Source organism: Lissotriton vulgaris, chromosome 1_1 (assembly GCF_964263255.1).
Source record: "Lissotriton vulgaris chromosome 1_1, aLisVul1.2, whole genome shotgun sequence".
Taxonomy (NCBI): Eukaryota; Metazoa; Chordata; class Amphibia; order Caudata; family Salamandridae; genus Lissotriton; species Lissotriton vulgaris.
The window spans coordinates 1,780,565,443-1,780,588,939 of record NC_141685.1 but is presented as its reverse complement, the minus strand read 5'-3'; the positions used below and the strand labels follow the sequence as shown (position 1 = coordinate 1,780,588,939).

General features: G+C 44.7%; 1 protein-coding gene across 6 annotated transcripts in view; it reads left to right on the top strand.

The window, feature by feature from the left end:
• The window catches only part of USP15 (ubiquitin specific peptidase 15), an 829,830-nt gene that overhangs the window by 541,014 nt on the left and 265,319 nt on the right, over window positions 1-23,497 (top strand). For 3 of the 6 annotated variants that reach the window (XM_086919102.1, XM_086919100.1, XM_086919104.1), the window contains 2 exons: window positions 10,122-10,397; window positions 17,979-18,049. In XM_086919102.1, the coding sequence (XP_086775228.1) occupies window positions 10,122-10,397; window positions 17,979-18,049 (347 nt within the window). Of the gene's footprint in view, window positions 1-10,103; window positions 10,398-17,978; window positions 18,050-23,497 lie in introns of all 6 variants that reach the window. The other 3 variants (XM_086919101.1, XM_086919099.1, XM_086919103.1) reach the window with 1 other exon arrangement.

Here is a 23,497-nt window from a genome sequence, read left to right as displayed (position 1 = left end):
GGCGTGAGGTCAGAGGCAAAGGCAAAGGCGATCCACACGCCGTCCAGCAGGTCCACGTACTGCCCAGGTATGTGCGAGTGTTGTCCCACGTAGAGGGAGGAATCCGGCAGCTTTCACTGGTCAGTTGAATTGGTAAGTCTCTAAAAATTAACTTAGTAAGCAGCAGCCATCACTTATGTTAAATTACAAAGCAAATACTCAACCATGAGTGCCATGGAGATTTTAAACAAACTTTGCAATAATGTTGTGGAAATGCACACAGAATAGGAGAGGTATATAAAAAGAATTCATAGGCCTTGAATTTCCAAGACCATTATAACACAATGGAAGATGGATAGTGCCACCAAGACCCTGCTTCTAACAGTTCATCTGGGCAACTGGATGATCGAGCATGAATAAAACTTGTCATGGAGGCTGCCACGAAGCTATTTCCACTTTAAAATGCATTCTAGGTTTTTATTGCAAAGTCTAATCACTGTGTATATGGCAACAATATTTCAAGCACTCCCCAAATCTGGGCGGTGTGGTAGAGTGGCAAGAATGAACTCATTACTTAAGAGATACCCTATGAACGTTTTTGCAGAGCGAACAATCTAAACCAGATGTTGGTGACTTGAATGCAAATTTGGTGCTAACCCTGGATAGCACATCACTAAAAACCACAGACACTAATGTGATGCAGGGGATGGCAGAATCACATTATGGCATTTTTTTGTCACTTTTGGGCACTGGGGCCCTTTTCAGGTTGGAAGGGATTATGAATAGAGCAAATTACCTTGAAAACCTGCTTCCCTTGGCAGGAAAACTGATACTGAGGTGAAAGTTGACCTTTCAGCAAAGCAGTGAGGAGTTACAGAAAGTCATAGTGACAGTGGAAAGCTTATCTTTTTTGTCACAATAAAACATTTTTCCTGTTAAATGTAAAGTATGGTGTTTAGAAAGGTGGAATGAACTAGTCATTCTGAGGCGCTGATGCAACAAAATGTAGAAAGGGTTCAAGGAGATGTAGATTTTTCAAAGGAATTGTAGACTGTTCACCGCTCTCCTTTGTTCGAAGAGTGTAGAACAGTGCCCCCAATCCTGTGTTTCTAACACCACCTGAGCTGGAATTGGGGTTCACCTATCAGCACTTATCAGCCGTTGTTATTGTCCGCGCATAGGGCCATAACTGTTAGATGTATTTTTAAATACATTGCTGGTGGCTAATTCTTGGTGCTCACCTCTGGAAATTGATCGCGCGCTGCATTGCGCGTCTGCAGCTTCATCCCCAACAGCGCTGCCCTTTTGGTCACGGTCACGTGACTACTCCTGCCTCACACGCCATCTTGAGCAGGGAAGGGCTGCGCTCTAGTCGATCCAGCACTCCCCCCCTTCCCGCCCTTTCGATGCATAAAAGTAAAGGGATTTCCCGTCCGCGCAGCGGGCGCGCCGGCGGCGCGCCAGAGGCAAGCCCGTCTGCGCCCGTCCGCGCCGGGACCGGGCCCAGGGCCATAACTCCTGCCCAAAATCTATCAGGAGATGTTACAACATACACCAGTCACAACCTACATGCCTTTCGTCCACTTAATACGTCCAAATGTTTAAAAATTAATCCCTCAGAGTCCCATAAAGACATGGCCACCACTTGCCCTCACTGTCATTACACTATCCCTCTAATATTTCCCCAACAAACTAACGGCACTCCAATTAAACAAGATGTAGGTGCCATCACTTCTATAGCCCTTATAAATGCGCGCTCACTTGGTAAGCACAGGCAGGAAATATCTGATCTGATTACCGACTACTCTCTCGATATATTGTTCATTACCGAAACTTGGACAGATGATTCCTCACTGCCAGATCTGGTCATCGCTGTGCCACAGGGATTTAAGGCATATTGTCAGGACAGGCCCAAACAAAGAGGGGGTGGGCTGGCTATAATCGCCAGAGATTTATACCACGTCAGAACAACCCCTATTCCCTCCACCGCCTGTGAGGCCATGCAATTTTCTATCAATATCTCCCCTCTGTTTAATTTCAAGGGTATATTAATATATCGGCCTCCGGGATCAAAAACAACCTTCTTGTCTAACATAAATACCATCATGGAATCCGTAGCTACAGAAAGCAGCTTCACGGTTCCCGGCGACCTGAACTTTCACTTAGATCTGGACCACCTAGCCGACTCCGCTGCCCTTACCACTGATGTAGGCAATCTAGGGCTAAAACAGCTTGTTACATCCGCCACTCACCAAGCAGGCCACATTTTGGACCCCATCTTTTCCAACTTAGAAGGACTGCAAATCACCAATATTTTGCCCATGCCTTGGACAGACCACTTTGCAATCTTTGCCAATATTGCCACCAGCAATCATTGTAACAACAATCCCCAACCTGTACCTAAACTATCGTTTAAAGACTGGAAAAATATAAATCTAGAAAATTTGAAGCTTACACTTGTACAAACCTGCCCAGAGTTCGCTTCAGACCCTAATCTAGCTCTCCAGCAATTATATGACTGGATTGGCCAGGCAACACACCAATCAGCCCCTTCCAAAGAACACTCCAGTAATAGAGCTAAACCCACCGCTCCTTGGTATAATGATAAACTAAGGACACAAAAACAGATAAACCGCAGCAAGGAAAGAACCTGGAGAAAAGACTACGATGCCGGTAGTAAGTCTGCCTATAAGGAATCCTTAGCACTATATAAAAACATGATAGCAGAAGCAAAAAGAGAATGCTACACTGACCAAATTGAGAAAGCCAAGAACTCCAGTAAACAATTATTCTCAATCACCAAAGCTTTATCAGGCAATTCCCCTGACCTTACGCCCCCCCGTCACAATCTTTGTGTGACTCTCTTGCCTCTTTTTTTCTACACTAAAGTAGATGACATTTACCAAGCATTCTCCTCCAAATCACCTCCGGTACTAACTTCATCTGTCACTTCCCCCCCAGCTAATGCCTTCCCTTGCTTTCAACCAGTCACCCAGGATCAAATAAAAAATACACTACTGACCATCAAATCAGGTTCACCCCTGAACCCCTGCCCTCTATCTGTCCTCAGACCAGTCATAGACGTCATCATACCGGCACTCACACAGGTCTGCAATTTAATATTGCAGTCAGGCAATTACCCGAATCCTCTCAAAAACACATTACTAAAACCCCTGTTAAAAAAAACCTCGCTCGACAAAAGTGAGCTAAAGAATTACCGACCAATTGCTAGTCTACCCTTCATGGCAAAGACAATTGAAAAAATCATGAATACCCAGATTTCTGAGTTTATTGAAGAACACCAGCTTCTTGATAACACGCAGTTTGGGTTCCGAAAATATCACGGGACCGAGACAGCCTTGATTAAAGCCGCTGATGATATCAGGGTTATCAGGGACCAGGGTGGCACTGCCATACTGGTTCTGCTAGACTTATCAGCGGCTTTCGACACGGTCGACCACAACATCTTGGTCGACCGTGTCCAAGGACTTGGCATCTGCCATACTGCCAAAAACCTAATAGCTTCTTTCCTTGCCAAAAGAACGCAGGCTGTCATCCTAGGACCCTTTCAATCAGCCCAACTCTTTGCCCCCTGCGGAGTTCCTCAAGGCTCATCCCTTAGTCCGACACTTTTTAACATCTACGTGTCGGACCTAGCTAATACCATCAAAGCACATGGGATGAGCCTTACCTCGTACGCCGACGACACCCAACTAGTGTTGGCGATCAAAGGCGACGGAGAGCAAGTAGCTGAAAAATTTAAGAAAGGGCTCCTAGATATAGGAGATTGGATGGCGACAAACTGCTTAAAGCTAAACTCAGAAAAAACTGAGGTACTCATTTTTGGTCCACTCTCCCCAGCCTGGTCCACCTGCTGGTGGCCAGAGACCTTCGGCATTCCTCCCACGCCGACCTCGAAGGTCAGGAATTTGGGTGTTATATTTGATGATGGACTTAATTTCATGAATCACGCCAACAAAACAGTATCCACAGCGCACTTAAAGTTAAAAATGATCCGCAAAATACGTCCTTTTCTCCCTGACTATGCTATTAAGACACTGGTTTCTGCTCTCGTCCTGTCATCCCTGGATTATTGTAATGGTTTATTTCTCAATGCTCAAATCAGAGTAACTGCAAAACTTCAAACTATACAAAATGCAGCAGCTCGCCTCCTCACCGGCAAAACAAAGTTCGAACCTATTGCCAAAAACATAAAAGATCTTCATTGGCTGACTGTACAAAAAAGAATTAATTTCAAAGCTCTCTGTATAGTTTTCAAATCAATCAATAATCAAGGACCAAATTTTCTAAGAGACCAACTTCAACTCTACAAACCTACAAGAGCTCTACGATCAGCCACTCTCAACCAACTGGCTGTCCCTCGCACCAAAACAGTTTCCTGGGGTGACCGACGCTTTTTGGTGGCGGCCCCCAGACTCTGGAACACCCTGCCTCTTAACATCAGACAAAGTGTCACACTGCTTCAGTTCCGTAAACTTTTGAAAACCTGGCTTTTCTCTCAGTAATCTCTTTTCATCTGTCATATCTGTTCCATTCTCTCATCTCCTCATTTCTTCTTAGTCAATATTGGTTTTAGCGCCTTGACGCCCAAGGGTATAAGCAGCGCTTTACAAGTGTTAAAAATAAATAAATAAATCTCTCAGGACCATGGTAGGTGTCGGACCCCTACTCAGTTGGCCTCATATTCACTCCTAAGGCTATATGCCCCATTTGTTGTGTTTTTTCCTATGCCTCTGCTTCCAAGACTTACAACACACACCACATGGTACCATTTCCCTTGTATTCACAGCCCATGCTCTTCTAAGTGGACATTTATCCACACACTGATGTTGCTGGTGTCACAGACCAGTACCTCACAGATCAGTAGGCAACATAGTTGAGTCATGTGGGGGTTAGTGGGGATAACATTGAGTTTTACAGAGCCTCCAAGTCACTTTGCAGCTCACATTCATTACCAAAGGCCCGCCCCTTGATTTCCTATACAGTACCACTCAACTGAAGTGCTACCTCACCAGTGCAGGAAGACCAGTAAGCTTTTCTATGCTGGAACTCCCACTTCACACGGTCTTTCCTTCTCTATGCTCCTTTAACAAGTATTGTATTTACTAAGTAATAATAACATGTTTGACCTGCAAAAATCTGTGGAATGAAGTAGCAATTGAAATGTTGTATATTAATTAACTTATTCATTTCTTCAAACATTCCCAGTGAGCAGCATACTTTGGTATGAGCATGACTACTATTTTATTATTTATTAGTGACGTTGCTTCATTGGAATTTCTTATATTGTAAGCAGGGATGAAGATTTAAATTTAAAATTATTATTTTGTACACGGATGTAAGAAACCTTAAAATGTGCAAACTTCACCTAAACCACACTATTGTGTTTTTATACATGCAGGAAAGTAATTAGGCAATAATTGTTTTTGTCATATGTTAGTGCCCATCCATACATATGTTCCTTACTTTTTAGTAATATGTTACTTGAAACAAAGGGTAGAGTAAATGCTCTGGACAAAGAAGGTTGCAGAAGTGTTGGTGTAGAAGATACTGATATGAATTATAATAAAATGTCTTTTCTGTTTGGCTTTTTTCAGACGATCTGAAATGCTGAAGGAATCTATTATAAAGCTCAGTATGCCGAGGGCAAGTTAGCTTTATACGGATAAATTACTGTTGCAGACCATTTTTTGTCATTAACATAGCCATAATAGTTTGCGTAAAGAGTTTGAGCCAGACGTGCACAGAACTGGTCACAAAATATTGGTTGCAATACCAGTGTTTTTGTAACCAGTGTTGTATTTGGCTAACTGATTTTTGCATTAATAGGTCGGTTCACAAAAATACCGATTCCTAGTGTATTGCAATTTGAAATACCTCATATATATTAATAAGGTAGTTTGCAAATTGGGGCCCACTGGGAATTGCAGCCATCCCAGAAATTGTGACCTTCTGAGGTAAACAGACCACCATGTCTGTAATTACATTTGAGAAAGCATGTTTAAATGCACCCTTTTTCCTTATAGGAAACGGGATAAGTTTACAAAAAAAAATAAAAAATGTCCTCCTCTGAGAGGACTTCCAGCTCTTGGGGTTAGAGGAGGACCTTGAGCATTGATGCTGGTAGTTGCTGGGGAAAGGGCCTCAGTTTCGAGTATCAAGGAATGCTAGAGGGTTGAGTTTTCCTCCGTTGTATGGGACAAGTTGCTAGAGTCACGTGGTATTGCAATCAGTCGCGTCATTTTTGTAGAGCGCAGCTTGTTTCTTGTGGAGTGGTCTTACCTCTGTGTGTTTCTCGGGGATGGTGGATTTGGTTAGCGAGGTATTGAGGATTGTGGTGAGTTGTCTGCTAATCTCCTCTCTTCTGAGGTTGAAAAGTCTGTGTGTTCCTCCGCGTGGTTGTGTGCGATATGCTGAGTTGTTTCCATTCTGTGATCTGGTGTTCAGCTGTGGTGGTTCACTGTTGGGAGAGGCGGGTGGTTGTTTTTTTTGGGGGGGTTTTGGGGGGGGGGGGGGGGAGAGATGGCTGCTATCTTGTGGAAATGAGTGAGTTCAAGAGTGACAGTCCAAGGAGAGCTCGCTTGTTGTGATTTTGTCATTAAAGAATTTGGCCATGTTGTCGCAGCGTGGTTTTGAGGAGGGGGGTGTATCCTTTGGTAGGTTTGTTGTCTGATGATGTTAAAAAGCTCTTTGGGGAGAGCAGAATATGTAAAATATATGTCTGATTGAATTTCTTGTCAATCAGACCCCCCCAGGATATTGCGGCATAGATTTGCAAATTTAGCGGCACAAAAATTTAAATTTAGCAGCACAAAAATGAAAATTTAGCGGCAATATTGCGGCACTTTATTTTACTCGTAATCATTCCTTTACAGCCTTAAATCAATGGAGCCTGTTTTTGCAGAGTATTCCACTTTAAAAAAGGCATGTTTAAAGGTTCTGCAGCTTTATGGAAGCACAGCTCCAATTATATCCTCATAGAAGTGAGCCTTATATCTCTGCAGTGTTCCATTGCCCATGTATGCACCCCTGCCGAGGCACAACGGCCTCCCGCATTCGTGAGTCTTCCTCAGGCACCCTAGGGCGCAGGATCGCAGTGGGTGGAGAAATTCCTGACCTCCTCGTACTGGGGGTAAGTGTTTGACATTGTTCAGTATTCACTCCATCATTTTTTTCTTTTTGCTGGCAGAAAGTGTGTCAGGCTTAAAGCGTGGTACACATAACGTGCCATGCAGAGAGTGTACCTGGTTTAAAGATTGTCAGAAATCACGCATTTCATGCCGAAAGCGTGCTATGCGTATAGTGCGCCAGACATAACGTGAGCCAGGCAGGAGGTGTGTCAGGCTTAAAGTGCACCAGACATAAGGCCTGACATAATGTATGCCAGGCAGAAAGTGTGCCACGCTTAGAGAGATGATATGTGCCATGCAGAATGTAGTGTGGCAAGCTTAAAGTGCGCCTGCCAGACATAACGTGTGCCAGGCATAAAGTGTACCCAGCATAAAGTGCACCCCCGGCATAAGTTACACCAGATATAAGGTGTACCTCCCGGAAAAGGGTGAGACCCTGGAAGTGGGTAGAGGTGTGGCACACAGCTTGAGGTGTACAAGAGCTGGCAGATGACAAATAAAAGCTGGAGGAAATCAGGGCATATTATAAAGGAGAAGGGGAGGGGGGGGCAGTGAGAAGGATGTATGAATTCTGGTAGCTGTGCTCTTGGTTTTAAAAAGAACACAGCCACACACGCTCCTTGCCTTTCCCAATTGCATCTCTACCAAGACAACACATAATCCTCCTGGTGCAATCTAGCCGTGGAAATGCAGCCGATTTTGGCTTTTGTGGGCAGAGGTAATGCATGATTTTCAGTGTAATTAAGCGTTCATCACCTTCTGCAATAACAAATTGGGTGAAAAAACACCCTCACATTTCCCAGTAATAATGGGTGAAAACGATTTTAGTGTCTGTAGTTGCTTCCTGTTTGCACAGTTTAATGACCAAATTATAGTTTGTAGAAAATTGTGATGGAAAGAGTGAGCGTAGCTTGAGATTAACTTCCAATATGCCCTCTTAAAATCGGGCACAAAATCCCTCTTCCGTGCTCCCTGAGGCCCCACACTCCTCCTTATCTCTGTCTTCCCTGAGGCCCGCCAGCTCTTTCTATCCTCCCTGTCTCCTCCTCCCTCCTGTCCCCTCAGGTTCACTTCTCTCTGTCCTCCCTGCAGCCTCCCTCTTTCTGTGCTCCCTCTCTCCTCCTCCCGCCTCGAATGTGTTTGCTAAGCCGGAGATGGTGTTTATATGACCGCGAGGGTGAAATGGAAACTACACTTGCGTGCGGGTGTTGCTCGAGCCCATAACTGACAGGCACTTCTCTGCACATTTTCACATTCTTCCGAAATAAACTGGGTCATGAAAAACATGTCCCGTATAACTTTTTGCTCCTCTTTCAGATTGCATGTCCCAAATTTCATGGGCAGTTTTTTAAAAAGCGCGGCCTTTTTACAAAACTGCCGATTTCGGGATTTTTTTGCAAATCGCGAAATCATGGATGGTCTGGTCAATGTGATACTAACTGTACTTGGCATTACGGGATTATTTGCACAAAAGTGAATTGTCTGTCATTTTCTTTAATACATTTTTTTTTTTAAAAAAAAGCTCTTTGGGCATTTTTTTGCTTTGTCTAGGGCATTACAGAAGAAGATAGCCTTCTCTTTTTGGTTGTGTTTTTTGTAGTGCCTGCATTCACTTCTGAGCTGGTAGAGGTGGGTAGTAGATGGGTTAGCTCTCCAGAGTCTTTCAGCAGCTTTTACTTCTTTCTACGTTTAGGTCTTTATTGAACCAGGATCTTTAGGGGGTGCCTCTGATCTGTTTTAGTTTCAGGGGAGCTAGTTGGTCCAGGGCTGTTTTTATCGTCGAGATGTGGAGGATTGTGAACTCCTCTATGTTGAGGTGGTCTGTGGTGGGCGGAAGTAGGGATGACATTTTCTTCCAGGTCAGTCAAAGGGATCAAATTGAGGTTCCTTCACCACTGGCAGGTTTTCAGAGATCGATTGGGAGGTGCTATTGCTTGGTTGAAGTGGTAGTCAGACCAGTCGATTGGGAGAATGTTGTTTATGCTAATTATTTCGTTTTGGGCTATAATAGCATCTAAGGTTGAGCCTCTGTTTTGGGTTTGTCCCTTGCACTAAGGTCTTTGCTGAGTAGGAGTACTTTTAATGATTGAATTAGTGTGTCCATCTCGTTATTCCAGCAGAGATTGAAATCACCTAGGATTATGTTGTCGGAGTTAGAGAGAGAGCATTGCATTAGCAGATCAGATAGTTGTTCACCAAAGGTGGGTGTGTTTCCTGGAGGGTGGTAGATGAGATGACATTTTGTCACTTTGTTGTCGTTTAGCTTTAGGGTGGTGCTGAGGTATTAGATTGTTGTATAGGAGAAGAAGTTTGTTTCAGCCATTGTGATGTTGTTCTTATGTGTGATGGCTACGCCACTGTTGTGTCGGTCCTTCCTGTCTTTTTTGATGATGGAAAAAGCTGAGGGACAAGAGGGTCAGCTAACACAGAAGATAATTAGTTGAGCCACTTTTTCGTGGCAAACGTGATGTTGTGTTGTATCACTACCTTTCAGTAGTCAGTAAAGTATTAATGTTTTACTACCTGATTTTGGTTGCACACAATATATACCAATCCGACTTGGTATTTGGAAGGGATGCCCTAAACATCCCTCTTCCAAATGCCAAAACGGTATTTGGTTGCAAACCCACATTTTGATTGAGTAACATGTTTCTGAATCGCAATTTGGGTTTCATACATAATAAAAAGCATTTTTGCTGTTGCAGACGGTGCAGTTGTGTGCAAAGGCTTCATGCATCTGGCCCTCGGTGTATTAACGTAATCCCTGTTCTACCTGGTAATTTCTTGACTACACCCAGTATATTGTTTGAGGCGAAATTTGGGCTAAATTATAATATAGTACTTTGCAATCCTTTGAGCATGATTCCTCTTTATGCATATTACCAACTATTTATTTCAAGATGCACATTATCTCAAGAGTAGCCATGTTTGTTTTTTCTAAGCATTCAAAGGCCCCTCAATTTATGGAACCAGTTGTTTTTGCTGCCACAGGTGAGATGGAAACGGATGAGCCGGATGACGAATCTAGTCAGGACCAGGAGCTTCCTTCGGAAAATGAAAACAGCCAGTCGGAAGATTCTGTTGGGGGAGATAATGATTCTGAAAATGGATTGTGCAGTGAAGAAAGTTGTAAAGGCCCCCTACCTGTGGGACACAAGAAACGTTTCTTTACATTCCAGTTTAACAACTTAGGCAACACCGATGTCAACTACATCAAAGATGACACGAGGCATATTAGATTTGATGATAAGCAACTTAGGCTGGATGGTGAGTTCTTATCTTATTTTTTTAATAAAGATTTTACTCATTCATAGGTTATTGTGCAAAAGTCACGTAATTATTTCAAATGTAGACATGTTCACTGTAACCCAAAGACTACAACAGGAGCACAGAGGTCTGAGCAACATTTTATTTTTACTGAAACCTCAATGCGTTTGATAGTTCACTTTTACATACAATCATGAAAGAGTGTTATTGCCCAGAACCTATGATTTTTCGAGAACGAGAGGCAACGGACCAATGCAAAAGAGCAGAAAGCGATAAGGTCCCCATGTTTGTATTACTTGTGTTTTTTTCTTCTTTTTTTTTCTTCTGCTAAGTGCATACTAGTGCCAATTTTGGTTGCAAGGAAGCACATCAAACGAAAATAATAGCCCAAAATCCCAGATTTGTGTTAATTTAATTCTGAAAAAGTTTCCTGACATTTCACATGATAATGCAAAACTTAAAGTACGTGACTTTGTCACTCTCCTCGTTATGAGGTGCAAGCCTGAATGTCCAACATATGTTGCATGGCTCCCACAGAATCATCAGTTTGCAATGCATGTATAGAACATAATGCAAGTTGCATTTGAGGACAGTGAGCGGAACTGGAGGAGTGTTTAGGGGTCAGAGTGAGACATGCTATTTTGATTATGCAATCGGAAGGCATGTCTGTGAGCCTCCAAGAAGACTGGGGTAATAAGATTCAGGAAGAACCATGGATTTGTGGCTCACCTTTATGGTCCTACGGGTTAATAAAGACAGCATGTAGTTCTTCAGCGTTGAAATTTTGAAGAGAACTTTGTAAGTGCCTCTGACTGTGAGAATTGTGGCTTTTAGCAGTTTCTAGCATATCTGCATTGCTGGAAAGATACGACATTGTTCTAGTTTCTGTGTTTTAGTTTTATAGATCAGAGCATGCAGTTCGAGGCATGTGGGCTGCTGAATTGATATCTGTGCATAGATCGCCGCCTAGTGTTGGGTCCGGATGATTGCACATTGTTGTCCGTGAAGAGTCTTCGAAGTATCACAAGATAGTTGGCTCCTCCCCTGGATTACAGTGCGCATGGGCATCCTCTCCATCCTCAGATTGTTTTTTTCCGCCATTGGGTTCGGATGTACTTTCCTTTACTCTAAATTCGGAATCGAAAAAGACTTTTCTAAAAGGCCAAAAGGCCTTCGGACTCGTCGGTATTGTTGCGATCAGTGCCGACAGCTTTATTTACAGTTTATTCAACTCAGGACATCGAATCGGGCCGCGGGCCTTCTCGACGCCAAAGGGACCAGTCGTCGATGGAACGAAGTCCATTCAAAAGATGCCCTCTTTGTAATTCGAAATACCCACATATAGATAAACACCCTGTATGTAACAGATGTTTATCGCCGGAACATAATGAAACCGACTGCCTAGCCTGTGCCCAATTTCGATCCAAAAAGGCACTTCGGATTTGACGTGCCGCTAGGCAAATCATGCAGAAACCAGCGCCGGAGCCGTAAAATATCTTCGACGATGAAGAAGATCTATTCGAAGCCGAAGAATCAGATCAAAAGTCGGATCAAGATTCAGAGCATGACTCCAACTACTATGTCGACGAAGAAGTAGACATCGTCGAGGTAGGAGACGACGAACAAGGGATCGGAGCCATCGAAGACGACTCCAGTGATGAAACGGGGCCAACCGTGAGTACGACGCCCCAAACATAAACTTCAACAGTTCCACAGGCTGAGGTCGAGGCATCGCCGAAAGGCCTTAGCCAAGATCTCGAAACCCATTCTATAGCCCCGCGATATAGCCCGGCTAAGACCGGATCAACGTAACCCGAAATTGTTGATATCGAAACCAAAAGTTATGGAACCAAAAACGAAACCGAAACTAATCGACTACACGGTCCTCGGACCAAACTACGTCGATCCATCGGAGTCGATCCCAAAGAAGATCATCGACAATACGGTCTTCGGACCAAACTATGTCGATCCATCGGAGTCGAACACAAGGGTCGTCGAGCCGAAGGCCAGCGCACCTATATCCACTCCAAAAGAAAAGGCTGTCGAACCGATAAGATCGGTGCCGACAGCCGACAACACAAAAAAGGGACTCGATCCGAAAAAGTTTGTCGAACCGAAACAGAGAATCGACAAACCAATGGCTGTGCAACTAAAAACAATCGAGCCGAAGAAAATCAACCCGAAGAAGGCCATCGAGCCGAGACCGCAAAGCATCGGTCCAAAACGGCTCCAAAGAAACCGGCACAACCTATAAAGACTGTTGAAACACCGAGAGCTCTCGGACCGATCAAATTTGGCCTACCAACTTTCTCTAAAACAAAGGCGGTCGACCCGAAAACCGGTATCGAACCAAAACAAACAAACCCAAAGACATTGGGGAAAAAGCAAAGGACTACTGAGCAGGAGATATTATATCCAGACCCCTCATCAGAAGACTTTACATTGACCCTAATTCTGGCAAAGTCACTCTCTACAAAAAAAAGACCAGACCAGAAACTGATAAAGAGACTTATGTCATCCCACCCAAAAAGAAAAGGGACTGTGCTACTTCACCTATTATATTTGAGCCTATAAAGCCAACTATGCCTAACACGTACACATATACACCCACACACTCAGATGAAGAGGTGGATTATGAAGATAATGAGGAATACAATTACCCAGTAGACCCTGACCAAGACAGTCAAGCTCAACCATGGGCAGACCCAGTACATCCTGGTGACTCTCGGCCCATTCCAGATGCACCTGCATACCCTGCATACCCTGCTAAGCCTTCTCCTACAGAGGATACAGCTGCTTTTAATGCACTAATGGATAGGGCAGCCCTCCATCACAATGTAGAGATGCATGCAGACCCCATTGAGGAAGATTTCCTCTTTGACACTTTTGCCACTTCAGAAAGATCTGTCAAAACACTACCTATGTTAAAAGGGGTACTTAAACATGCAGGTGACGTATTTAAAGAAACAACTAGGGCACGGGTCATTAACCCCAGAATAGAGAGGAAATACAGGCCAGCACCAGTAGACCCACATATATTAAGGGACAACTGCCTTTGGATTCTTTAGTGGTATCCAATGCACGTAAACGTGCAAACTCACAAACAACTGGAGAAGCTCCACCTCCTGACAAAGAATCAAAGATCTTAGAGGCCTCAGGAAAAAGGGTAGCCGCTCAAGCAGCTAATATATGGCGAATATCTAATACACAAGCCCTGCTGGCTAGGTACGACAGGGCACACCATGACACCTTAGAAACACTTCTCCAGTATCTACCTGAACCTTACAAGGAACAGGCTGAAGACCTAGTACAGGAGGGAAAGTTAATAACTAACGCCTCCATTAAATGTGCCCTAGACGTGGCAGATACAGCAGCCAGATCAGTTAACACCAGTGTTATGCTCAGCGGACATGCGTGGCTTCGCATTTCAGGTTTCAAAAATGGAGTCCAGTCTACTTTATTAAAGCAGCCAGTAAATCCTGACTATTTATTTGGTCCAGCTGTAGATACAATCCTAGACAAAATGAAAAAAGACACTGAAACAGCTAAGTCTATGGGAGCCTTACAGTCCCAACAGCATAGAGGCTCCTTTCGTCGCTCCAATTTTAGAGGTGCTGCAAGAGGTAACTCATCACAGCAGACCTCAAACTACAAAGGGAATACGCAAACCACCTACAATAAAAACAATAGAGGTGGATACCGCGGCAATAACAACAAAGGCAGAGTACGAGGTAATAATACCACCAGATCCTCTACCAACACAAAACAGTGACTTCTAAGCGCTACCCCCAGACCATACAACACCAGTCGGGGGACGATTACAGCAGTTCCTACCAGTCTGGCAAAACATCACTACAGACAAGTGGGTAAGGCAAATTATCCAGGATGGCTATTGCCTAGAGCTAACCTCCACACCACCCAACATACCACCAAGACACCGTCCTATGTCTGCAGAACACCTAAACTTATTGCAGCAAGAAGTCATCAGCATGCTGCAAAAAGGGGCCATGGAACTAACACCATTAGAACATCAGGGTACAGGGGTATACTCACAATACTTCCTCATCCCCAAAAAGGACGGGTCTCTCAGACCAATATTGGACCTCAGGCCCCTAAATCAATACATTTTTTCTGAGCATTTTCATATGCTCACTCTACAACAAGTCTTACCACTGCTTCAACAAGGAGACTTCCTCGCAACTTTGGACCTCAAAGACGCATACTTCCATATACTGATACATCCTGCTCACAGGAAATATCTCAGGTTCACAATACAAAATCAACATTACCAATTCAAAGTCCTTCCATTTGGTGTAACAACAGCCCAGAGGGTGTTCACAAAATGCCTAGCTACAGTAGCGGCACATTTAAGAAAACCACATATTCACGTCTATCCGTACCTGGACGACTGGCTAATACAAGCAAAGTCGGCCCAGCAATGTGCCAGCCTCATGTCCCAAACCATTCACCTCCTGCACAGTCTAGGCTTCACCTTGAACTACCCAAAATCTCATCTCCAGCCGTCCCATGTACAGCAGTACCTGGGAGAAACAATAAATACTCTAGCAGCAAAAGCATACCCAAACGCTGCAAGAATAAACAATATGCAACTGCTGATCCAAAAGTTCAAGCCTCAACACTCGCTCTCTGCCCGAGTGTTTATGCAACTCATAGGCATGATGGCTTTGTGCATCTTCATAGTCCCTCACGCAAGACTACACATGTGTCCGCTGCAACAGTGCTTAGCACGGCAGTGGAACCACGCTCAAGGACAATTGAAAGACCTAGTGTTGGTGACCAGTCGTGCATACAACTCCCTGCATTGGTGGAATCCACAAAACCTTTGCAAGGGACAACTGTTCCAAGAGCCTGTACCACAAATAGTGTTGAGGACGGACGCATCCCTGACAGGATGGGGAGCCCATGTCCTTCAGTACACAGTGCAGGGCCTATGGACAACACAACAAAAGAAAATGCACATCAACTTGCTAGAGATGATGGCAATTTTTCTGTCAATGAAAGCGTTCAAAGTACATTTATGCAACAAGACTGTGTTGATCCGGACGGACAACATGACAGCAATGTACTACATACAGAAACGGGGAGGAACACACTCTCCACAGCTATCACATATAGCCCAAAGCATGTGGAAGTGGGCCATTCAAAGAAACATTTTTCTCATGGCGGAACACCTCCCAGGCAAGGACAACCAAATAGCGGATCTGCCCAGCAGTCACAGCCAACAGATGCACAAGTGGGAGATTCATCACACAGTGCTACAACCATACTTCCAACCGTGGGGACAACCAGAGATAGACCTGTTTGCCACAAAGGAAAACGCAAAATGCCAGTACTTTGCCGCCAGGTTTCCACATCCTCAGTCGCAGGGCAATGCGATATGGATGAACTGGTCAGGCAAATTTGCGGACGCTTTTCCCCCAGCACAGTTAATACCGCTAGTGGCACGCAAACTACGCCAGCATTCATTAACACTAATCCTGGTTGCTCCAACATGGGCGAGGCAACCATGGTACACAACTTTTCTAGAACTTTCCGTGGTGCCTCATCAAAGACTGCGGCTAACACCCACTCTTCTCACTCAGAGCCATGGAGACATACAGCACCCATATCCGCAACAACTGAACCTTGCAATCTGGCTCCTGAAGTCTTAGAGTTTGGGTACCTAAACTTACCTCCTGACTGTATGAACATTATCAAGGAGGCAAGAAGCCCTACTACCAGAGCTTGTTACGCAGCAAAGTGGAACCGTTTTGTCATTTACTGTAATAACAATGACATAAACCCACTAGATGCTTCAACGCAAAATATAATTTGCTATCTTTTGCACCTACATTGTTGCAATCTAGCTTATTCATCTATAAGAATACACTTAGCTGCCATTGCAGCTTATCTTCAGTACAGGCAGCATCTTTCGCTGTTTAGAGTGCCTGCAATTAAAGCATTCATGGAGGGACTCAAACGAATAATCCCCCCAAGACACCCCCCTTCACCTGTCTGGAACCTAAACATCGTTTTAACCAGACTAATGGGACCACCATTTGAACCGTTGCATTCATGTGAATTACAATTTCTAACATGGAAGGTAGCTTTTCTTGTAGCAATTACTTAGCTTAGAAGAGTTAGCGAGCTGCAAGCCCTAACTATTCAAGAGCCATTCATCCAAATACATGCATATAGGGTAGTTCTTAGAACAAACCCTAAATTTATGCCAAAAGTGGTATCCCATTTTCATATCAATCAGACAATAGAACTGCCAGTGTTCTTTCCAAACCCACAGTCACTACCTGAAAGGGCTCTACACACACTAGATGTCAAAAGAGCTTCTCTATACTACATTGATAGAACTAAGGATTTTAGGAAGACTAAACAGTTGTTTGTTGCTTTTTCACCACAACACAAAGGCAACCCCATTTCAAAATCTGGGTTAGCCAGATGGATAGTTAAGTGCATTCAAATATGTTATATAAAAGCAAAACGCAATTTAACAGTTCCCCCAAGAGCGCATTCTACACGCAAACTAGGGGCATCCATGGCTTTCCTAGGAAACATTCCTCTAGAGGAAATATGTAGAGCAGCCACATGGACTACCATACATACTTTCACAAACCACTATTGTGTAGATGTATATTCCAAACAGCAAGCTGCTGTAGGACAGGCTGTTCTAAAAACTCTGTTTCAGACTGCTGCAGCTGGCACAGGTATCCACCGCTAGGGGAGAGACTGCTATACATTCTATGCACAAATATGAATTCAGCAGCCCACATGGCTCGAACGGAATATGCTACTTACCAGTATGCATCTGTTCTTGTCATGTAGGGCTGCTGACATTCATATCGCCCACCCTCCTCCCTGGTGTCTGTCGCAGCTGTAGCATTCATTCATTCTTACTTTCTTGCATGGACATCTCTTACTGTACCATACTCCATCTCTGCCACAATGGCGAAAAACAATCTGAGGATGGAGAGGATGCCCATGCGCACTGTAGTCCAGGAGAGGAGCCACCCATCTCGTGATATTTCGAAGATTCTTCCAGGACAACAATGTGCAATCATCTGGACCCAACACTAGGCGGCGATCTATGCACAGATATGAATGTCAGCAGCCCTACATGCCAAGAACAGATGCATACTCGTAAGTAGCATATTCCTTTTGATGTTGAGAGAGATTTCAACAATATTAAACAAATTTAACATTTGAATAAACGTGCTTGATTAAAAACGGGGATGTGTTACCTCATTGTATTCATTTTGCAGACTGTATCTACATTTCATTTATTAGTGAGTGTCTATAGTTGAAAGACAACATGCAGGATATTACTGTATTTAAGTACATTACAGCAGCCTAAATTATGTGATCTCCATTGCATAACAGCGGAGTAAAACCAAAAACAAGAAGGTCTAAATTTTTTTATTATTTTCAAATGACGTCTAAGACCAGTAAAGACGAGGCTGATTGTGAACAAGAAGAAATAACTCATAATATGATACAGTCAATCTGTATGTCTTTGTTATTGCAAATATGGCATTTTGGAAAACTTGGTTATATCTTCTCTCGTTGTAGAACGGTCATATCTTGCTTTGGACTGGGATCCAGATTTGAAAAATAAGTTTTTTGATGAAAACACTGCAGAGGTAGGTGGTACATCTTACTATCCACTCTGTTATACTCTAACTATAAATGAGATTGTGTTTGCCTTTTTCTTCTATTTAATAATTATTACTTCAATGTTGGAGAAATAGCTGAATTCAAAAAGAAAAAACGGGTTATAACACCTTTACTACTTACCCTCTTGTTTTAGTAAACTGATTTACATTACTTTCTCTCACACTAAGTCACTAGTTTTTGAACTACTTGTATTCAGAAAAATACATGTTGGTGCCCATACCATCCCACTGCAAACATTTCTACGTTCCTACTGTTACAGCCCTAGGATATTAATTCATTAACCATGGATTAGTAGATTCTGATATAACCATGTCTCACTGATCTCCTTATGACCCCTCTACAAACTTCATCCAGGGCCCACTTCAGTTGGCAGTTCCACCCTAGGAAATGTACTTGAGGGACCCAGCACTTGGAGACCTAGCCCTACCCACAAGTGAGGCTCCATGGGCTGATGGTAAGCAGAACAGTGGTGCCTTCCTTTTTACCCTTTACCTGAATCTTCTTAAGGTGTGCTGAGCCCCACTGAGATTCCTATCTGCAAGACAGCTGGCTGGCCTGGTGATGCATGTAGGTTGTTGGGACCAGTTGATGCAAGACAAGGCAAGGGTGTCTCTCTGTAGAGTAAGAAAGAGGCCCAATTTGGAGAGCGCTGCACAATTTGAGAGTGACTGCGTTAGATCTCTGGTTGAATGCAAGTGGATTGATTGTGCGAAAGTCTAGCAGTCAAAAAGTCCTTCTCAAACATGCTGCCAATAAAAAAACGTGACACAATAAAAAACACCTTTCTAGATACATCCACTTGCATGTGCTTACATTTCCCATTAAATATCCTAACTACTTAGTTTGTGGAATAGCATACCATAGGCACAGAAAAAAAATGTATTTCCCCCTCAGCCTAATCTGTCTATGTTGCAGGTTTACAAACTTGTCTAAACCAGCCTAATGGACTAACCCAACCCGTTGTTCAAGCAATCACTATAGTGACTTAGTTCTGGAGTCCCACACACCCCAAGTCAACTGGAACGGTCTTGTATATTCCCCAGATGGGCCCCAGGCCATTGTGGCATAATTCCCATGCTTCAGTTTTACCAAAATACTAAGCAAGGTAGAAGGAATGCCAAGATTTACTCAGCCAGCATCAAAGATGATGTCTAAGTTTGTTGTTGCATGTGGACCGCAGGTCTACAAGTACCACATACAACAGCACCTTCATAAGTGTAACGTCTCTCTCCTGGAACTGGTCAAACTTGAACACTTGGTCCACTGCACTGTTTATTTTTTCTCAATCCTGCATGGCAACCTGAGAGAATGTTATGTTATGTTATGTTAAAAGTGTTTAATACCGCGCACGTACACCAATTGGTTTCTTGGCGCTCGAGGACCAGTGGAAGAGGACACAGGGAGTGTATACAGCTAGCCGTGAGCAAGACGGAACAAATATGTTTTCAGAGATTTACGGAAAGTAGGATAATCAGAAGTGAGCCGAATTGAGAGAGGAAGGGAGTTCCAAGTGGACGGGGCAAGAAAGGAGAAGCAAGCACCACCGTGCTTCTTGCGTCTAAACCTGGGAATGGTCAGAAGATTGTGGGCAGAGGATCTGAGGTGTCGAGAAGGGGCATATGGATGCAGACAGAGGGAAATAAAAGCAGGGGCAGAAACAAAAAGGGATTTGAAAATGGTGCATCCCAGTTTAAAGATGCAACGTTGCGCAACTGGGAGCCAGTGGAGGGTTTTTAACAGCGGGGTGACGTGTTGGTGTTTGGGCTGCTGGAAAATTAATCTGGCTGCCTGGTTTTGCACCAGTTGGAGCCGTTGAAGATGGTATGCAGGAATCCACACGTATAGATAGTTGGCATAGTCTAAACGTGAGGTAACCAGGGCCAAGATGACAAGAGTGAGAGCCTCTGGAGATAGGAACCTTCGGATCTTCCCGATTCTGCGAAGATGGTAGAAGCAGGCCGAGGTAACAGCATTGATATGCGGCCGCATCGAAAGGTCACTAGAAATGGTAACACCTAGGCTCTTCACGGAGTCGACTGGGCGGGGGGGGGGGCAAGGGCAGGGGGCCAAAAATTGGGAGTCCAAGGATGTGGGAGCCCACCAATCAAGACCAGCTCTGTCTTGCTAGGATTGAGCTTCAGCTGGCTGAAGTTCATCCACTCGTAGATGGAAAGCATTGTGGTTTGGAAATTAGAGCAGGAGAGAGGGGAGGAGTCAATAGGAAAGATAAGTTGCAGGTCATCTGCGTAATTAAAAGTGGTAACAGAGGAGTGACAGAGAGAAACTAGGAGAGGCTGCATATAAAAATTAAACAAAAGAGGGGACAAAGCAGAACCCTGAGGGACACCACAGGAAAGTGAAATGCGGGGGGCAGAAAAGGAAGACAGGTGTACTGATTGGGTACGGAGTTGGAGGAAGGACACAATCCAAGACAGGGCCAGGCCCGAGATGCCAGCATTTCTGACACGGTCGACCAAGATGTCATGGTCGACCGTGTCAAAAGCGGCCGAGAGATTGAGTAACACTAGGGCCTGGGCCATGTTCTTATCAGCCCCCTGTCTCAGCGTGTCCATGACCGCTATCACCACTGCCTCCGTAGAATGGGAGGGTCTGAAACCAGCCTGTTGATCATCGAGGAAATGAGTTTCCTCGATGAAAGTACTCCGGCAGCGGGTGACGTAGGTTTCCAGGACCTTCCCCAGATAAGGGAGGAGGGAAATAGGTCGATAGTTACCCAGGACCGCAGGGTCGGAGCCAGGTTTTTTAAAAATAGGTACTACCACAGAGCTTTTGAAAGCATTGGGGACAGAGCCTGTAGAGAGTGAGCGATTTAAAAGGTCAAGAGGAGGGCCGGGACAGGCCATAAAGGCATCTCTTAGGATTTGGGGAGGGCAACAGTCCTTGGGGGAGCCTGAGCCCACAGCCAGGAGTAATGAACGAAAGGTGTCTAAGGAGATAGGAGGGAATTCGTTCAGGGAGTGAGGATTCGAGGGAGGAAGGGCGCTAACCTATGACATGGTGGTAGGGGGAATATCGTTTTTAATCGTGGAGATCTTATCAATAAAAAAGAATTGAGGGAGTCACACAAAGCTTGTGAGGGTTGAGGCTGAGGTGTTACACGGTCAGGTAAGGAAAGCTCAGCTACAATAGAAAACATTTCTTTTGTCTTAGATGCAGAGTTAATAACTTTCTGGGAATAATGGGCAGATTTGGCCAAAATAATAGATTTTTTGTAAAATGTTAATAAATCAATGTAAGCAGACTTCAATAAGGGATCATAGTTACGCCTCCAACGGCGCTCGGCCTGTCGAAGAAGGAGTTTGTTGGCCTTCAGTTGGTCGGTAAACCAGCGCTGAGCGTCGTGGGGTCGTTTAGATTTGATGATTTTGACGGGAGCGACTACGTCACTACCTTGAGACAGCCATTGGTCCACTGTGGCTGCTTGAGAGTTCAAGTCAGGGTGGTTAGGGGGAAGAGTGGAGGCAAGGGTCGAGTGAAGGAGAGAGATATCGGCGTGCTTCCAATTACGTGCTGAAAAATTGGAGACTGGTGGGGGGCGGGTGGGTACAGAGATTTTTAGGGCAAAAGAAATAAAAAAATGATCGGACCAAGTGCAGGGTTAAACCAAAGGGGAGGTGATATCGAGATTGGTGGTCCATACCTGATCCAAGGTATGGCCCTTAATGTGGGTAGCAACAGAGATATGTTGTGAGAGATTTAGGCCAAGTAGCAAACCAGAGAATTCAAGTGAGAGAGAGGATTCAAGGGGGTCTAATGGCCAATAGTTAAAATCGCCAATGATCAAGATCCTAGCAGAGTTGATGGTCAGCTGCGAAATGAAATCGCTGAACAAGGATGGGAAAGAGGGCATGTTAACAGGGGGACGATACACTAAAACACAAATGAAAGAGTGTTTGGGAGAGGTGAATTTCAACGTAAGAATATCAGAGTTCAATATAGGGGTGGTTGTTAAGGAAGTGAATTGTAGGTTGGAGTGGATGATGGCAGCAACTCCACCACCAGGTCTGCCAGAAGTCCTGTTAGAGTGAAGGATATAATAGCCCGAGGGTATAGCGGCCAAGATGTCAGGATAGGAGTCCGCATGTAACCAAGTTTCAACGAGGAGCAGGATGTCAATATTGCCACCCTCGAGAAGTTGGAACACCTCAAGTTGGTGTTTCGGGAGGGAGCGGGTATTAAGGTACACTAGTGAGATCGACCGCATACCAGGGGAACTTGGCATGGTAGACATAGGGGTGGCAGAGTTGGAGGGAAGGGTAATGGGAAGAGGAGCCAAAGGGGTACTGGGAGAAAGGGGAGTGAAAATGCCAGATTTCTGAGCGATAGCCATTGTATGAGGAGCAAGAGGGGCGCAGGGAAGAATAGAGCGAAGTTCCTGTGAGGAATAAGTAATGCGTCGAGAAGCATGTATGGCCCCGGGCCTCGATCGGCCGCAGACGGGCTTGACTTATGCGCGACTTCGGCGCGAAGTCGGCGCTCGTCCGCTGCACTTCCTCCAGGTTGCCATTTATACCAATCGACGTTAACCACTAGACCGCTCACCTGCACGGTGGAGAGGCAGGGCGGAAGTGGTGCAAAGCCGGAAGTGGCGCTCGTGCAGGGACCCTCCGCGCAAACGGCACATTGCCGGGGCGGACTGGGGTCGAGAGCGAGGAGAGTGAGGTGAGCAGTTTACAGCAGGTAGCTATTGCCAGGAATGACAAATGCGGGCGCAATGCAACACAAAGAAAATTCAGGTTAAAAATCCACAGCCAGCTCGTAGTCAGCTGGAATGAAGTTTAAAAATAATCACCAGCAGCGCTGGTACACGCCCGCGGCCAGTAGCCACGATTGTCAACCTGCGGGGCCAAGTGCAGGCCAAGTTATAGAGACGAGCTCTGCAACCACTAGACCGCTCACCTGCACGGTGGAGAGGCAGGGCGGAAGTGGTGCAAAGCCGGAAGTGGCGCTCGTGCAGGGACCCTCCGCGCAAACGGCACACTGCCGGGGCGGACCGGGGTCGAGAGCGAGCAGAGTGAGGTGAGGTGAGCAGTTTACAGCAGGTAGCTATTGCCAGGAATGACAAATGCGGGCGCAATGCAACACAAAGAAAAATCAGGTTAAAAATCCACAGCCAGCTCGTAGTCAGCTGGAATGAAGTTTAAAAATAATCACCGGCTACACACTCCATTATAAATATTGAAGAGCATCAAATGGCTCCCATATGTGCAAGGAAATATCAACTGTTGCACATTGGGTTAGCCATTTTCAATAACATTGATCCTATAGTTCAATTCTTTAATAATCCATGTAGTCAGTCCTTCATGTAGTCTATGTTAGAGCCCTTTTGTGCCGGAATGCATAAAGATCTGTACCTCACCCTAGGACAGCCCAAGTGTCTTGAAACTTGCAGA